This window comes from Falco peregrinus, chromosome 4, assembly GCF_023634155.1.
Source record: "Falco peregrinus isolate bFalPer1 chromosome 4, bFalPer1.pri, whole genome shotgun sequence".
Lineage (NCBI taxonomy): Eukaryota > Metazoa > Chordata > Aves > Falconiformes > Falconidae > Falco > Falco peregrinus.
In genome coordinates this window covers 100,288,851-100,308,247 of record NC_073724.1, presented here as the reverse complement: position 1 = coordinate 100,308,247, position 19,397 = coordinate 100,288,851, and the positions used below count along the sequence as shown (strand labels likewise).

At 39.0% G+C, this 19,397-nt stretch overlaps 1 protein-coding gene across 4 annotated transcripts in view; it reads right to left on the bottom strand.

Moving 5' to 3' along the window:
* ATP8A2 (ATPase phospholipid transporting 8A2) overlaps positions 1-19,397 on the bottom strand; it is a 349,978-nt gene that overhangs the window by 109,660 nt on the left and 220,921 nt on the right. For all 4 annotated transcript variants that reach the window (XM_055802562.1, XM_055802564.1, XM_055802565.1 and 1 more), the window contains 3 exons: positions 7,463-7,537; positions 4,650-4,772; positions 3,217-3,295 (listed from right to left, as the gene is read on the bottom strand). In XM_055802562.1, the coding sequence (XP_055658537.1) occupies positions 3,217-3,295; positions 4,650-4,772; positions 7,463-7,537 (277 nt within the window). The remainder of the gene's footprint in view (positions 1-3,216; positions 3,296-4,649; positions 4,773-7,462; positions 7,538-19,397) is intronic.

Here is a 19,397-nt window from a genome sequence, read left to right as displayed (position 1 = left end):
CTTTCAGGATATCTAAAAGCACTTTAGAAGCTGTGCGGTAATGGCAATGCAGAAGCTGTGCTAAGGCAGGCCTCCGACACCATGCTTGGATAGCGTGTATATCCATAATTCTAGCTGCCAGAAGTCATCCTAGCAAAAGGGGAAGTGTCTGCCACGGCTTAAGGTGTTACTTGCCTAGAAGAGCTGAGGTATGTCAGTGCCACTTCTTCTGCCACTATCTGCTCTGTGCGACTTATTGACACCTCTAAAAAAACCCCCATTATTTGCACTGTCTGTGGAGAAAAAGCCTGTGAAACACCAGCTGATTTGTGGTGAAACAGAGCTCAATTAAGAAAAGCTGCAAAAATTTCATCTACGAAAGACACGTGTAAAACCTAAAATACCTTACTGGAGATTAATTCAGTAACTGAGCAGCATTCAGTCTCCATGCACCCTTTCTCTAGTCAAGTGTGCGCAAGGGTAAGTGCATGTTAATCTATCAAGTGCCAACCTTGGCAATACGTCAAATGTCTGTTTAGTCTTTCTTAGCCCTTGTTGAATAAAACCGGAACACCATGAAAGCACATTCGACAGCCACACTAATGCCAAATGAACATGTACTCACAGGAGCTCTCAAGCATTACTCAAGCATGGTAAGTATTGCTGTTTTCACAGGTTTTAAGACAACTGCTAGAGAAATACACAAACAGCAGGGATGAAAAAGGCTTAAGATAAAACCTTGGACCTGTTCCTAAACACATACTGCCTAGCATAGTGCTTCTACTATGAGGGTACCATTTTGCTAGATTTGCAAAACTGAATCTGACAGTCTTAAACTAGGGTCATCTATTTAGTTAACTATGTTCCTATAATATAGGTCTCCAGGATCGGGAAGTTTTTAAGTCTTTAGAGGAGTCCCAGACACCCTAACCTCTGTGGTGAAGACTGCCAGGCTTACAGTTAAAAAGACTACATATTTAGTCAGTGCAGTTACCCCAACCTACTTGTCATGGTTTTCTTCTACAATAGCTACATGTGGCTGTCTCTGAAGAAGTGACAGGTTGTGAGTATTTTCCGTTAGTTGCTGGTGCTTATTCCTGCTTTCTTTTGTCTTCTGACGCCCAACTATTAAGGAACAGCAGCAAACTAGTCACTGACACGGCAGCAGGAGCTAAAGCCTGAGACAGTTTGATTGCGAATTGATTTGGTTTCTAGCCACTGGCATCTCTATCAGCCCAACTCCTCCCCTGGTACTCTGTGGCTTCAGGCATTTACCACATCATTCACAAATACACGTCAAGTTTTAACAGTCACTTTGCTCTTTCCTCTAGTGTCAACAAAGAGGGTGAGGAGCACTACAGAACTGAGCCTTCCATGTCCAATGAACACTGCTGATGCCTGAAATCTCAGTTTGCTAAGAAAAAAGGCATGTTTAAATACATACCCATTTTGACAGACCTAGAACAAACTGACCTAATGACTCTGCCAGTATATTGCTCTAGTGCAACATCACAGTGCGCATTTAAATAATTGAGTAATTTTTGGTGTAAAACTCAGGGTTTTTCAAAGTTACATTGTAATGCAGTAAGTTAATGCCTTTTTTCCCAGTGATTTCCATGACCTTGCACTTTGGGAGGCTAAGCAGTCCTGAAAGGAATGATACTTCTGTTAATAAGAACAGCAGGACACTCAGCGAACATACATTTTTCTAAAGCTATACAAGTGCCCATTCATGGACTATATGCACTTCACATTCCAAGGAACTCAAGAGGTTAAAAACCATCCCAGTGTGAACAGCATATTTTTGTCTCTGGCACTGAAATCCCTTTTTGACTTGGAAATACAAAGAAACTTGAAAAATCAATATTCATTCCTCCTCAAAGAAAATTAAGCAACCTGTTCAGAGGAACTCAGAAAATTATCATCTGAGCAGGTGAGTATGGCAGTCTTACTTTAATTGTTGAAATTAAACAAATGTACATTATCTATTTAGGAATTAGTTAAAAACATATATGGAAGATTAAAACAAAATCTGTATTTTTATTTAACTGTAGCCACTACAGACAAACAGTCTAAAATTTCTTAAGTTGGACTGAAAGAAGAGCTATTTCAGACTAACATTTCTTACAAAAATAGCGACACAGAACAATAAAACCCTTCAAATGAAAGCAAAAAACCAGCAACCGTAAAAACCCCCTCCCCAAAACTGAACTGAGCTCCCACCCACGTATGGAAGAAAGGAAAGTCCCTTTCTTGTACGGTCCATCAGACAGTGTGTGAAGCTGCCACTGAGGTTACCATACTGACATTTTACTCAGCCAGATAAACATAAACCTGCCTTCCACAAGTATCTTCACAATCATGCCCCTGATGTGAGCATTCATCCTCCCTCTGTTTTCATTTCCTTTCACCTCCTCCCCAATTAATTTATCCTGGAACTGAGAAGGTTTTCTTGAAATTAGTGTTTTCCAGGAAAGCATTTCAGTTTTGATAAATTCATTAGTTCAAATAAATACTATTCCCCCCTTGCTGCCCCAAAATTCCTTATCTGATCTACTCCTATTTCTTACAACAGTAAAGGAACAGATTTCCCATGTCTTTTCTGTCCACACAACTATATTGTAAAGCTAGGCAGGAAGCATATGGGATTTACTGTTCCCTGAAATAACAAGTAGTTCCAGTACCTTTCATGAAAAGCAAAACCTAATATGTATAGCAAAAAGTCTCATTTCCCCAGTATCTCTGATTCTTGATTTGGTCTACCTCCATTCCAATCAATTTTTTCCATGGACCTCACCAGTAGTGAAATTTCTCTCTTTTATCCTGTTTTACATTACTGTGTTATGGAACAGGAAAAGGTCCAACAACATATAAAGCAAGTGGTTGCAATGCAGCTTCTCTAAGAACATTATAGAGTATAAAGTTGAGATCTCAACCGTCTACCTCAAAAATACAGCATTTTAGAGAACATCCTTCATTGTTCAAAAGTGAGACTTTTTGGCAAAGGAGCAGTTTCATTTTTCACATATTCAAGTCACTATATGAACAATAATTATGTTAAATTAGCCTTAGCTCTGAAAGTCACTAGATAACTAGCCAAGTTCAGCAGCTACAGCCTATTGAACTGTCTGTCAGCATTATTTTCTCAGGACTTGTCATGACCTCCCATTCTGCAAACACACAGGCTCTGTAAGACTGAACATCAGTTACTGACGTAAGAAATAATGAAGCCTTTACCGTGCTCCAGCACTTTCAGGGGAAACCAGAAGAGAATGATGGAATGGATCAGGGCGTTGATGCAGTGACCCCAGAAAACCTGAGGGAAAACAAACCAAGTCATCAGTAAAGTCCAAAACTCTTGACCTCTTTCTAACTCCTAACAAACACTTCATTGTGTAGTTTTAGAGTCAGACAATGTTTGTCCTGAAGTGAAATACCTAAACTTCTGCAGGATCTATTTCCTCCTACAGTTTCTGCTCTTTCACAAGAAAACACTGGTCCTGCTGAATGGTTTTATTCTAACAACTTAAAATATAATAGGTAAACATCCATGTAATTTAAGATAGTTATCAAAACACAGCAAAGAGATGGAGTAATCCTCCTTTAATTACCTCAAAAAATAATTTTAAAAGATCGATTCAGTACTATGAAATGTTCTGTTTTCTTTTAATGGGCAAATATTTTGTGCCTCACTGTGGTGACGCAAGTTGAGATGGACATAAAGCCACTATATCTACGTGGCTAGGTTCGGACAAAATGGCCAAAAATAGCATTTATTATTTTTACATATTACTTATGTATCTTAGATAGTACATGTGTCAGACGCTGATAGGCTTTCTGTCTTCTTCTTCTTGCTTGCTATTTGCTGTTGCTGTATGTGCCCATATGCTGCCGTTCTAAGTTCTGGGTTTTCACATCCTGTTTACAGGCTTGACAATTTGTGACTGTCTTAAAGGTACACAATTAAGTCTTTAAAGTCAACTAACCCGTCTGCAGACCTGCTGCAGACCCCAACACCTCACAACTTTTAACTTACAGGTTTTACACAAATTAAAGCTTTACATACTGTACAATTTCTTCTCTAAACAAATCAAATGTACAGTTTCCTTGATTCAGAAGGACATTTAGATGTACATGTTATAGAATAAAGACAGAACTCCAAATGCTAGCATTGAAGTAAAACATATTCTTCAAAATGCAAAAGTCCAAATAATCCAATTAAAATATTATCTTCCAAAAGAACTATGGGAATAGAACTATACTAACTGTGAAAGAGCCACCTAGAAGAAAGCATTATGACAACTTCTATACTAAATAAAATCCAGGTGATGTTATCCAGTTCCGATCAAAGTCATAAACTCACCGCTTATCATTAGTTGTGAATTGAAAAACCATACTCTGATATAAATCTTAATTTGAATCAAAGTTTATGGATATTTCAGGACCAGATTCAATCAAAGCCAGAGCAGAAAATCCTTATTTAAAAATAAGGATTTTTTTTTTTTAATAAAAGAAAATACAATCCCTTGAAAAGAACTGGGAGGCAGAACAATCATTCTCAGTGGCTAGCATAAAGCAGAAGTAACTGTGGGGAATAAGTTTTGTAATGAGAAAGACCTGGAAAATATGAACACTCACGGTTTTTCTTAAAGAAACAGACTTCCCCTTACCCTTGTGTTGAACCCATCAGCATTTTGAGTAATTTTATATAGCTGTGGAAATCTAAGCATGCTATCTTGAGTACACGATCGTTCGAAAATTCCCAGAGTAAAGGGTGGCAGTGCTGTGAAAATCTGCAAGAAAAGCAAATACTAATTAAAAGCAGCTATTAATTTTAAGTGGATCTCAGATAATACTTCAGTACCTAGACAATAGCAAAATTCCCACAAACATCAGTGAGGACTTACTTCCAACTAGCATGTTATTTGACATAATTTTCAAACGCCCAAACAAGTCCAAACATGAATTTCAGCAATTCATAACTCAAATACTGACTTATGAACAGGAGAAACATGAAAGAAAATTCATACTATTAACCAATTACTTGAAACCCAAGTAGTTAAGCATCATTAGCTTCTGATGTACCAGCTAACCTAGCAAGGGTAAAACACAGACTGCAAAGGAAAGACAAGTACTTCTTCAAAAAAGCCTTGTGGGACTGGGTTCAAATATAACTGCAGTTGTAGCCATAATTAAATGTAATACGCTTAACCAAAGCTAAGTTCACAGACAAAGCAAATGTGGAAATCACATTAAAAAAAAAAAACAAACCTCCTGAAAAACAAAAGCCATTCTGTATTATGGTGCTTTGGGGATTCTCGAGGCAGGCATGAACCGATAGGAACAAATTAACTGCAGTATGTGTCTGTGCTATGGATAGACTTTTAAGATGACCAAGCCTCAGCAGCTTTCCAGGAGAGGCAGCAGGACACTTTGCCAGAAGCAGAGTAAATTAGCCTCTGCTGAGTCCCATGCTGTTGCTCTTCAAGTGCTTCCAGGAGCCGAGGCAGATCATTTAAAGCCAGCTTGGCTATCCATGTTTCTCACAGTCTACAGTGCAGGCACAGAGTGAAAATAATACCAGGGTGCACGTCTGAATACTAAACTTCATTCACTTCCTTTTACATTAGCAGTTTAGATTAGAAATTATTTTTCCAATATGACACACAGATACATTTTTAACAGTTTGAGAAGTGTTCTTGAAGTTAAGAATCAGCTTGAAGTTACGAATTGTTTCTAGTGTTTATGCACGTTTGCAGAAGGTAGGCTGTGGCTCCCACCAGCAGTGAGCTGGTAGTCAGGGAGCAAAGAGCAACACAGGAGATTAGAGACTAGTGAGAATCAATAATTACATTCCTAGATCCAACTGGGAATGTGCTGCTTTTGCTCATAAATTGGTAAACCAGATGGTTAAAATGGCAGTAGGCTAATAGGGGTGGGAACTGAAGCTAAGACGGCTGGTCCAATATATTGCAAAAAAGGCACATTTTCATACATCTTTAAGGTATTTCCCAGGTTCCCGAGTTTATTGGGGTATTAACATTCTCACTGGAAGTAAATCTTCTAGTGTTTTTGTTTATGAAGGTAAGCCTCCAGTGCAAAACAGTGCAAAAGCAGGAATTACACTGCTACTGTAATTTCTTACATGTACGATTTTAATGAGACTAGTAGTGAAATAACAGGTTAATCTGCACAGAAGAGTATGACAGACCTAAGACCACTTCAAAAATCTAACCTCTTCAAATTATGGAAGTCTCTAATATCCTACTAGCGCTTGGTTCTTCATGAGTCCATGCGACTAGTTCTAATTTTAGAATATACTGACCGTACAAAACAAGGCTTATTTTCTACTTCATTGATTCTAGAAGACTAGTTTCATCCGTGAGCTTTATGTAGGATAGGTGGATCCATCAAATCAGGTTTAAAGGTAATAGATGCAAATATCTAAATGTGAATGACAGAGACCGAGTAATGGTCAGGAAATTAGGATGAAGAGAATCAAGGAAGTGGAAAATCCCTGGACAAATACTGTCCATGAAGAATATGAAATCTTATGGGATATGAGGGTTTGTGCCATCACTTTTAAAATTAATGCGACAGAAGTTAAGTGTTTCCATTAATACTACTCAGTGATAGGGATAATTTGCTGGCTTCTTCTGTATTACCATATATTTGGAATGAGTAATCTTTAAAAAAATAATTTAATTTCCCCCCTCCAAAGAGAAATTCAAAGGATTTTCTAACACTGACAAAATGTCCTAATGGTTTATAAACCCAGACACCAAGTCACTCATCAGTAACATTGCAAAGGTAACACTCAAAATCAGTCAATGGCATGGAACTTGGTCCCAGAGATCGTCCAGACTTTAATGAAAGTTATCGATTAAATAGTAGTATTGATTTAAGTGAAAATCACGTGCGATACTGTGGCACTCTATGGAGCACAGCAAAAATCAGGAATCAGTCTTGGACTGACATATCTTGTTCTTGGTTCAAGTGAAAAATGCTGGTGACGCAGCAACACTACTTCCCGTTCTGGACATAGGTAGCACGGGTCAACCCAAAGCATCTGCATGACACTTCTCTGAGCATCTGTTAAGAGTCTGAGGGGAAAAAAACCCATCAAAACTCAAAGATTAAGACTCTGTGTCTATTTTGAACATGAACAGTCAGCAAAATATTCAGTACAAAAGGCTGAAGATGTTTTTGAAGACCAAATTAAATTCCCTCTAAAAGCTACAGAGTTTTCTGGAGGTTATATTAGGCAAAATGTGTATTTCAACACATTTTCCCCAATTTATTTTTGTGATAAAAACACCACCGAAACCAAAATTTTTTATCTACCTCAGAGTGGATTCAAAATGGCTTTTACAAATGAACTCACCTTTCCTGACATACAACCGAGACAGTTACCTGTGAAAAATGGGACACACAGTAATATACAAGTCCCAAGCACTATAAAGTCAAAACTTGTAGCACTTACCACATTATACAGACCAATGCACCACCGCTCAAATAAGATCTGTCCAGAAAATCCATTAATGAAAGCAAACCAAAGCTGAAACAAAGACAAGTAACAAGAAGTTTTAGATTACTACTGCAGTACATGTTTCCATTTACAGTAGAGGAGGAGCATGGAGAACACAAACCACCATGTGGAGACAGCTGCTTGTCATGCTCTAAAAATAATTTTCAGTACTGTCAGGCAGTTATCTTCTGAAGTCTTACATTTTAAATACTGCCAGAATAATGTTTATTTAAAATAAAATACTCAGGTGATGGAACAATTTGCTATATTTGCACCATTGCGCTAAAAAATTAAAATTGCCTCAAACTATTTCAAAGTCTTTATTGCTGGCAAATGCTTGAAGCCAGAAGCCACTTTAGTTTCCATCATGGTTTGCACAGAATTTCCAAGGTAAATGTGTTTGGATGGATGCTCTGCTTGACTAGTGTCCTACTTTTACAGTCCCAGAATTCCAGTGACACCAACTTACCAGTTACATAGTCTTACTAATATTATAATCTTATTGTCTAGATTGTGTAAGCATGGTATTTAATCAACTACCAAATTAGTAATAAAAGGCTGTGGAGTCTTCATCTTCTTACAAAACCTAGCTGAGCAAGCCCAGAGCCACCTCGTTTGAATTTTATGTTCACCCTACTTCAAACAAGAAGTTGGACTAGATGGCCTCCGAGGTGCCTTCCAGCTGAGGAGATTCAGTAATGCCACAATCCCAGGAAACCACTGTAAGCTGCAGGACATCGGTAAACTCTTTTTAGCATTCCCTTGGACCTAGCTTCCTTGAGCCTATTTCTTATCTTGTTTAAGCAGCTTTTTGAAGCAAGAAGTGCTTTTCTGGGTTGGAACAAAATTTGTAGTCAGCGGGCATTGAAAGAAGCTTAGAAAACAATATAAGCAAGAAGGAAAAGAATTATCTTACCCCAAGAAATTGGAAGAATAATCAACAGTTTAAGGGCATCCTGAAACAGTTTGCATGTCAACCATTGCACTTACTAGATAACTAAGGATTTCTGTGAATGTGTGGCTGTAGTCCATTTTAAACTCCACACTGCAACATGGCACTTCATTCAAAATTAGCTAAACATTATGTGTGGGAACACTCCTTCTCCCCACCCCCTTTCAACACATTTTGTCCTGCATTTGCTTTACAAGTTCATGTTGCACTGCAGGCATAGGCATTGCAGACCAGTCAAGGGATGCCCACGCCTATTCCCTTCTCACTGCCCGAGTACCCACGGCACCCACTCCAGGCATCTCTTCTGACACCATTCTGTCACTCACATACAGCAGCACTCTCCTGCCAGCATAATTTCTTCTCTGGCTCACTTGTGCGGTATTAGTGTCCTAGCAAAACACCTCCAATGACAATTAGTTAACTGTATGTCATCTGATCTCTTCCCCTGCTCCTACCCAAAACGGATAAAATTAAGAAAAACAACAAGAGAAGATTACCAATACTGCATCAAGACCTACAACTGTTGCCATAGATGCAATGTCTAAACAGACTAGGACTCTTCAGCATGGGACAGAGGCAACTTAAGGGAAGATTAACATATTTATAAGATTGACAAGAATAGCAAATAGTTGTTCAAATAAGAACTGCTGCAAGACAGTAGATTAGCAAGCTACACAAAAAGAAAAAGCAAAGGGTTTCCACACAATACGTGGTTGACCTAAGGGAACTGCCTGCCAGACTATGCTGTGGACGCCAACAGCAATTAGAAAAAAAAAAATCATGGAAGGAAAGCTGGAGACCAGATGTGTCTGCCAGAGAACTACCACTGTTCACAGATAAGAGATCGGGTTAGTTGAACTCTTATCCTGACCCTCTACAGCTGTTCTTACATCTAGTATATCACCATTCTTGTTTAAAATTAATCATTCTAATGCACTCACTGTTCAAGTGAGAAGCAATGCCACTGATCTCAACTCATTTGCTAATAGATATGCCTTGCACAGTAGGCAGCTATTTGAATTTATTTCCTACAGTTTTTTAAACCTGCAACTGCTCTTTCCACTAGAGACTTTCTATCAATTTCACCCCACGTTACTCTGAAGTTTTTACTCTGCTATACCTGCTGCCACCTTCTTGCAGCTTGTACTTCAGAAGTGCCCTTGTAAGCTTTCTTAAGAGCCAACAGTTTCTTACCAAGTCCATTTAGCTGAAGGGCATCAGCCTAGTATAAACCACAAAATATTTCTCCAGTTTCTTAAAAAAATTCCTTTCTTTCACATTGTCAATCACACAATATATTAAATCAGCATTTAAGTATTCACCTCCCCAGCTCTGCCCAGTAAAAGGACAAAGGGAAGACACATTTCACATCACAGCTTTTTTTATCATTTCTACTGTATAAACTTGAATGATCACTGCTCTTTAAATCTTGCTCTAAAGACTCAATTAGTGGCTCAAAGCAGCACACATAGACCAGTCACACTCTCACACTTGGAGTCTTTCAACCAGCATTTTAAATCAGCTACTTAACTCAACACTTCAAATGAAATACATAAAAGATCTTGGGTACAAAGCCTGATGCCCCAAAAAGAAACCACAATTAATTTTGAGCTATTAGGTAAGGAACTAAACAGTTTCTTCTCTTAGGAAGAAACAGAGATTTAAATAAGGATAGTCTCAGATATTTAGCAATGACAGTCCAGGCATTTAGCATCTCCAGGCTTCTTACAATTAATTGCAGCTATGAATGAAGGCAGCAATCCTACAAAACATAAATAGCTCACAAATCAGAAGCCTGTCTGGCTAGCTGGCAACCACAACCTGTGCACTACTGTTTTCTAGACCCCACTGAGAAAGCAAATTTCAAAGATTTGTAGCAAATGTTGAGGCCTTTTATGACATTGGCTCATGCTACTTAGAAAATCATTGCTTTCTGAAACCATAGCCTCCCATAACTAGTCCTCTAGCAAGATGTTGCTGATTTTCCATCAAAAGGGTAAAACAAAGCAGCCAGACTTTAGGTAGCAAGCCCAAGGCTAGGAGAAAAGCCCCAAACCAGGCAAAGCTAACATCTTAGATACACATTTCCCAACAAAAATACTAGCAATAATGAAGTGATAATACAATCATTTAAAACTTGGACAAAGAAAAGCTGGTATGATGCCCCACAATGCAGCAGACTGTCAAAGTACAAGTGAAAAATACCCCCTCAACAACCCAATTCTTTCTACTCTAAGTTCCTACCCTACCAGAACTCATTGAAGGACCCTGCTAAAATCACCTTCAGATTAGTCATTTACTAGAGAATAGTACTGAGATGGATGTGTCTGACTGTGGTGAACGGGTATTTAAGTGTCACTATCTTTAGCCTTCTGCAGTGTTTTTCAACATAGAAAGAACCCCTTAAAGAGAATTTTTTTCCTTATTTCAAGCTGCTGTAATTCAGAAGGCCAGGAAGTAACATTCAGAAAGTTCAATGTTCTGCTATTTCAAAAGCCAAATTTGAACTATTTTTCTTTTGGCAGGATCCACACAGGTGAAAATTCAAAGTGAGAACATTCCCAACGCTTATGCAAGTCTGCATGCACCACATGCTCCAGACAGAGGGCAAAAGCTGTTACAGCTACGACACACTGAAAAATAACAGCTATCCCTGTCTTCTCCAGAGATTCACATTATCAAATGCCAATCAACAGAATGTCATATAATTCCTCAATATCTTAATGTCAAGAGTAAATCAGATACTCTGTGTAAAATATACACCTATTTGAATTGAACATAAACCATAAATTGTCATGCATGGTTTAGGACCAGCTGTTTGTAAGAGAGAATATGGTATTCTTTAAGGTCAGCAAAGAGAAAAAAAACAACAAAAAACCCTCCACCTCAATCTTCCTGTTAACAGAATGAAGTTGCAACAACCCATACTTGACTCAGAGTTGGTAAGCTGGTAGAAAAACTTGCCAAGTCTGCCTGGCTTGCCAAGCTCCAGGGATTTGCAGGGCTCAACTCCAGTACTGCTATAAACAAATGGACCCAGAGTTATTAAACCGCTTTTCTGGCTGGAAAAAAAGAAACCCTTTCACTTTAACTATTACCTGGCTGCCAAAAAGCTGGAAAAGCTTATTTGTAACTCTGCTACAAAATATATATTTTTCTCCCAAGGACAAGAGGTCCAATTTGACTGTAAAGAAATTCATACCTGCGGCTGAAATTTGGGTTGATATATTGCCGCGCTTTATTATAGCAGACATTGCAAAGATCTGAAACCAGTAGGTATTGTGCACACAAAGTGGAACATGTTGCAAACTAAAAACTACCCCATGTTTCCTGCCTTGAAGTGTGGCCACATTCTTTAAGTAAGAAACCCCACTGCTGAAGCACTCAATGCCAGCTGTGATGTGGGCACTGTGCCACTAGAGAAGGGGAAAGAAAAAAAAAGGAGGGGGGTGTGTAGGATGTGGAAATGAGACTGCTGCCTCCTTCCAGAGGTCGACAAAAGCCAACAGATGGCAAAACTTGGTTAATATTGACTTGAGCTGCAGGCAAACTGAGGATCTCAAGGTAAAAGAGTCTGGCGCTGCCATTTTGAGCCACAAGCCCATCCACCTGCTCTAGAGTACATTTTGAGAAAAGATCAAGTATTATTTTCAAAAAATATTCCCACTTGAGCAAGTTGGAAGGCAATTTTAATTGCATTATTGCTTCATGCATAATTACCGCAACATTAATGCCTGAAATAGTAGGAACTAATTTATTTAAGTGCTCTAAGGCACTGGGATAGCAAATCATCTATTCTAAACATGTATATTTACGAAGTCTTGATAATAGACAGCTTAACAAGTATTAGAAATGTTTTCCCAATTCTGCTAAAGGGCACAGAAAGCTAATGTAGTCAGGGTATCAACAATTGCCACAGGCACCAATTATAGCCAGACAGGATGCCTTTCCTATTCAGAAATGAATTTAATTCTAAAAATCTGGGCTCTCAGCACACACACATTTCACATGTTCTTACCAAACAGGCTCATTTACAGTTTGCTCAATAATGCAGGTTTGTGCATCTCCTATGCAGTTCATTAATGATGTGTCGTGATTAAAAACCTCTCATTACAGATGTCTGTCTCCATGCCCGACTCCTATGCCTGCCCAAATGCACACAGCCTTAACACAATCGCTTTGTTAGAGAAGGTACAGCACCCACTTCATAACATAGGTAAAGAGCCTCAATAATAAGATTGGACAGGGTAAGCATGGCTGCCTAAGACTGACTTGATTTGCCAAGGAATATTTCCCTTGCTCCTTTTATTCCCCCACACTGTTTATTAACTCTTTGCTGAAAACAGATCAATATTTTTCAATCGAAAAGCATTTGCTCCAGGCCTATGCACTCCAAACAAGTGCCCATTTAAGCTTAAAAATCATCTCCAATATTCTCCACCAGTGTTCACACATATTTTAAAAGTTTTGCGCTGCTTCTATCTCATTAAAAAACCCCTATGCATTGATTGCAGAGCTTGGTCAGATAAATATCAAAGCAACCAATACAATAGAGATTTCCTGGCTTTAAACACTAGTTTATTAAATAACCCTGAACAGCTGCTATTTCTTCTATTGTTGACTACAGAGAGACAGTTTATATTTCAGCATACTAAAGAGCACAGTTTTATCAGCTTCATCTTTCTCTACTTATAGAGGAGACTTGTAGAAAATTTGATTTCTTCCTTATATGTGTTGTTTCCATGCTGCTCTTCTCCAAGCAATCAGCTACTGACACCCATCCTCCAAAGCACAAGTAACATACAACAGGAGGGGCAAGCACAGAGAGAGCAGAGGAAAAGGGGGCATGAGGGCCAAGAGCAACATCATTCACAGTCATACAAACTAGCAATTCGTAGTTTAAATCCTCAGAAAAATTCTGAAGACTTCAAAATTAAGTAAGAATTAGTGAACCTGTGGGTTTTGTTTGTTGGGTTGTTTTTTTTTTTTCCCTAGTGGTTACCATTAGAGAACCATCATGTTTCTTGCCCTAGGAGTTGTGAGCACTGTGGAAAGATACCACATCTGCAGATGACTATGCAGTATACATCAGAAGCAACTAGCCATTTAAGACATGAGAAGATTGCCTCTCCCAGCAACATTTGGCCACAACACACCAATTAACATGTTTTTTAAAAAAAACCAAACCACAAAACATAGCAGGCCATGGAAATTCTTTTTCTTCACAGTAGGGTGGTGGGTTTCTTTTTTTGTGTTCCTTCAATTACACAAACATCTAATCAGTATGTCAAATTATGTATTTAATATTTACCTCACTGGTAAAATGAACATGCAGCCCATTAGAGCAAATTTAACAGAAAACTATTATCTGACTTATTTTTTTAATTCTTATGACACCAAGTAGAAAGGGTAAGATATTTCTCCAGCTCTTCTGGTGTGAAGTGTTCCAGGGTCTTAGTATTTCTCCAGCATACTAATTGCTGCAGAAACAAGCCTACAATAACGTGATTAGAAATAGCCTGAACTACCAAGGGACAGACATACTTGCCTAAAGATGTGGTTAAACTTAGCAGTTCCTCAGAACACTTCCCTTCTACAAACAGAACCAACTCTACTCTGGTAGATATTACTATTTTTCATCCATCCTTAAGTTTTCTTAAGCTGACACGGCTACACTAGGATTGTTTCATCATGCATATGTGTGACACCTGAGAAGTGACAGTACTCACATAGTGACTTTTTAAAAAACATATTAAAAAGCAACATGGCTCAGGACAGTTCTGTCCAGGACGCAGAGTTTCAGCACACCTGCATAGTCAAAGGGGTCCAAAGCACAGCCAAAGCAAGACTATCAAGACTGCTGATGCTGGGAAGTCACCCATCATTACCCTACAAAGCCAGCAGAGCATCCTGCTCTGGCTGGAAGTCAGGCTGAGACAGATGGAAGATGCCAGCTGAGAAGAAACAAGACAGAAGCTCGTTGGCTATATCCTTTTTTCACCCCTGCTTGGGGAGTGAGGTGGGCTCAGCTGCTTGGTTGGCAAGCTGGAAGCATCACACCAGGCCACTGTCTCCTGCTACTACAGTGTAAACTCATGCTATGAACTCCCTGTACCATCAGCCCTTTTTACAAAACAAACATTACTCATAACACTCCTTCAGCAAAAAGAGTGCAGCTGTAAAGAAAGGTTTCCATTGTCATGGAAGACGTGCTTACGCTCAAAGCAGCAGTGACTGCAGTGTTGCAGCCATTCAGTAATGTAAACGTTCTTGGGGCTTGTTTCTCCTTTTTTGCCTCCCAGATTTCCCTGCCAGCTCCTTTAACTGCCCTTGAGTACTAGCACATCACTGTGGAACTAGAAAGTACAATATGACTATTAATAGCTTGGCATGTATTAATGAGAATTTATGGTATCTCATCAGCATGTAATCACTCCAGACTGGTCTTGATACAACTTTCACAACTGTGTAATTGACCCACATCTCGCATAAAAAGATAAGGACATGCTATTACATGGTTTTAAATGACCTGCTGGCTTTTCTGAAGCTAAATGGTATCTTTAGCCAACAATGAAGTAATAGAAGTGCTTTGGGTTTGTTATTCTTAATTTGTTCTTTAATGCTGAAATAAATGGATAAAAAAAAGACCCAAGTTTAGCTATTTATATTATTAGGTGAGGAAACAGAACAGTTTCAGGTAACTTACCCACCTGAAATTTTGCTAAGCACTTAGAATCCAATAATAAAAATCATGTCAGAAAGCAAGAAAAGTAGTATTTGAAATAAAAAGATCAGGGAACTGTGGAAAAAAGGATGCTACTACTATTAGCCAAGTAAGGGCAATGAAAGGGAAAGCAAGCACAGAAAGGGCTATAGAAAAGATCAACAGGCCAGCAAGTCTAGTATTTGATGTACAAGCAGAAGGAAAGCCAACAAAACACACGATGCTCCCTGAATGAAGCCTGATAGCACCATGAGTCAAAAATATGGCTGAACGCACCAAGGCTGTTCACACCTGGGATGTGCACTAGGGCTCACTGCAGCCTGAATAAAGCACATCACCACAGACCTGTAACCACAAAATTCATCAACACCTCTCGTACCAAAACAAGAACAGAGACCAGAAGCTTTAACACAAATCCGGCCCTAGAAGATCTGGCACGCACAGAAAACCCCAACATTGCGCGCATTTACAAAGCGGAGAGTGGAAATGTCAAACCTCCGTTATCTAAACACCCACATTGCAACCCTGTATCCTTGTGGAGCTGTAACTCTGTGGGACACTGGTGGAATACACCTGGTCCCACCCAAGCTGGAGCTAGCCTTACTGCAACATGCATTCTGTCACAGACATGTATGCAAGTACCTTGAGGTGACTAGCAAGCAATCCATTTCTCTAAAATCATAGCATTCCGTTTTCACATCCAGTTAGCTGAAAGATAAAATCCCAAACCCGGACCTCATTTATCTAGTACCCCAGAACAGCATCGCAAGAACACGGGAACATGTAAAGATTTCTTTGAAGCACTGCCCCTAAAGGAATAAGAGATCATCAGAATGGAAGAAGATAAGATTGAATTAAAAAAAAAAAAAAAAAGAATGTATAGAATGCTGTAATTCATTAAGAAAATATTACTTTTACTCTTAGTTGTCTTCTTCCCATAGCATTGTGTAGCTGGCAATTTCCCTGTAGCCTATGTGTAGCTTAATGAAGCAAAAAGTTCCCAATCCACATACAAATGCATTCACTTATACCTGCATATGGTACAGGGCACCAGGATAAAAAGTAGTAGGGAGATCAATATTCATTTTATGTAGCTAAAATACAGTTGTGTGGTCTTATTTCTTGGATATAAACCTAGGCAACATCTTGCAGTAATCAATACTATTTTAATGTTTCCAAGGACCAAATGCATTCCCTATACTGACAGAAAAGCTGATGGTGAGGACCAAGACTCTGACCGTCACTATTCAGTTCCTATTTTACACTTCAATCCTTTCCCTTCAAACCTTTATTTGCAGTAGTCCCTTATGTTGCACTCAAACACAGTTTCACAGATTTTGCTTTCCTTGTCACCACATAAAGGAATCCTTCTGCAAAGCTGCTGAATTAAGTGCAATAGAGGCAGTTCTGTAGCAAGGTCATTTTAGGTCTGGAACCACAGTCCCCTTAGGATTCCCTATTATGGCTACATGAACTGCCAGGTGCCCCTTGCAAGTCTGTTCCCCCCCCTTCCTCCCTATGAAATAAAATTCAGTCTCTGTAAGCCCTTGCATTAAACTACTTTTATCCAGGAAGTTTATACATAGTTCTCTTACAGTTTGGAACCCAAGGAAAAAAAACCAAACTCAGCAACAGAAAAGCCAGACCGCTATGGAAACAGCAGCTCATCTACTGTCATACTGACAAGAGCAAACCTTTACAGTTGTAATCTAGGGAGCAGCCCATGTTTCTCATTACCCACAACTCTATTAGCATTGCAGCACAGAGACAACATGCTAGCCCAAAACTACCAGGACTCACGATGCAATCTAAACAGCTCCCTAGTACTTATTTTACATTTATTCCAGTTTTATGTAGTATTACAACCATTTCCTTGGTCAGTGAGACAGCCTAAAAATAGACAGGACTTTCCATTTTCTTTTTTTTTACACACCTGCTTTTAAACATGCTACTGCTTCCCTAAAGGCTCCAAGACTAGTTCAAAAAAGGTCTCTCCCCAGCTCTCACTGCCATTCCTCTCATGTGGAAAATACACACAATACTGGTAATTTAGTCTAAATGTATTTCTTTACATGCAGACAAAAGCTGAAAGACTTGGACCCTAAATACCTCTTGCCAAAATACGCAGCACATGGTAAGAACGTGCAATCATTTCACTGGTAAATTACTTCTTGATTTACGTCTCACTAAAAAATAACGTTTGAACTTCTTTTGGAAAGCAATTAGTTTTCACTGCAATACCTACAAAGAAATTCTTGGTGTGCCTTGAAAGCATTCACCGTATCTTCTGATAGAGCTGTGTACGAAGAAAAAAAAAATCAAAGTAGCTAAGAAAAAATACCTTAGATGACAAAAAAAATAGAAGTTCATACATAGGAGCAATGCATTCATGTGATTGCTGAATTCAGTTCAAGACTTCATTTTGTGCCTTTGGGAGAGTATTGGACACTCACTCAATACACCAAGCAAGCCTCAGAGAGTGCTTCTTTTTATGAATGACTCTCCTGAAAAGGCTGAGTAGTAAAGGAGAGACTATGGCAGGCTAATGATGCTTGCTACAAACCTGTTCTTGGTTTCACAACGTTTCGCAAATGATTTAACTCCAGCAAGCTAACTCACACCATCACCTTCCTGCTAGGAAAACCCTTCATGACAAATAACCAAATTGCCTCCGAATGGGGGCCAGCAACATACCTCTGGTTTCTGTAGCTTTTTACCAAGCTCCACAAAAACACAGGAAGACTGAGTGGTTACACACAACAAAAAGCTGAGACTGCACCTGAGGCAGTGCTCACAGGAACAAGGTCTACAAACAAAATTTGAGCTTAGGCAATGCTGTAAGTAGCAACTCTGAGAATTAAGATGTATTTTTCATCTTTTACGTGCAACATGGAACAAAAAATTATGAAGAACAACTAACCACAAGCTTACTTCTTACTTGAAAATTAGGCAAATACATATTAACACGAAAACTCTATTTGTACAAGACTCTAAAGTTATAAATCCACTTTATCTCTGAAATAAACTGATTAGAATTTCCTTTAACTACAGTAACGAGCATGAGTATTGCTAACTTTTAATACAGCAGACAGTGGGAGGCAGGGAAATATGCACAGCATCCATACCATGATTCACTTGATCTACACAGAACAGCATGACACTAGCTGCTGTGCAAGCAAGTCCCTTCTAGTCCTCCAACAGTAGTTGTGCTTCAGAACTAGACTCAGGTGCAGAAAAACACCTACAGAGTGCAAGAGGGAATAAATGTTTTCCATTTGCAAGCCAAATGAACTAAATGCAGTTAAGGTCCATATTTGCTCCCTCTTAATAAATTCTTGGGACAGCAAGCTCTTCAGAACACCGCAGAGCTCCAAAAGACATTATTCTCTATGGAAATCATATATTATGTGAAAATTTGTCCAACTAAATCATAGTTACAGTTTTCCCCCTATTGTATTCTCCCCTCATTCTAGATCAGAACAGCATACATCTTTAGAAAAGTAGTTCCCCTTGCTCCTTGGTGCAGAATGAATGCATCAATTCAACATTGAGTTGAGACACACTAAGACTTTTTTTTTTTTTTTTAATAAAAAAGCATACCATGTAAAGTGAAGGCAACCAGGAAATAAGAAAAATCATCAGCTGTACGGGGATTCTGTGAAGTCATACGCATTACTGGTTTGGTTTTTTTTCTTTCCTTGAAAGCATGTAGCAGCCCTTGTAGGCTCTTGGTTACTGGAAAATGTGCTCACATCTCTAAAGGAGAGAAATCCAGAAAGAACTGCAGGTGCTAACTTTGCATAAGAGTACCAGGATGGTCATACGCATTCAGGCCAATGGCTCATCCCACCTAGTTGCTTATCTTCAACAGTACATGCATGCCAAGTCCTAGAAAAGAACACGAACCACACAATTTCCAGGTACTCACTCGGCATCTGCAAATATCCAGCTCTGTGCATTTTCCAAGTCTCCTGTATCTTGCCTATGTAACAGCTGTACCTGCAACAACTCTATTTTTTTCTCTATTTTTTGGTGGTTTCCTGTTTCCTCTTAAGCCCCTGTACACATCCGGCAACACAATATCCCTTAACAAGGAGTTTTAGGTAGGGTTCAAAACACTGAGCTCAAGTGCAAGCTTCAGCAAGATAGCGCAGCAGCTGACAGGTTTATTTTTCAGGACCTACCTGACTAGCAAGGGGAAAAAACATTATGAA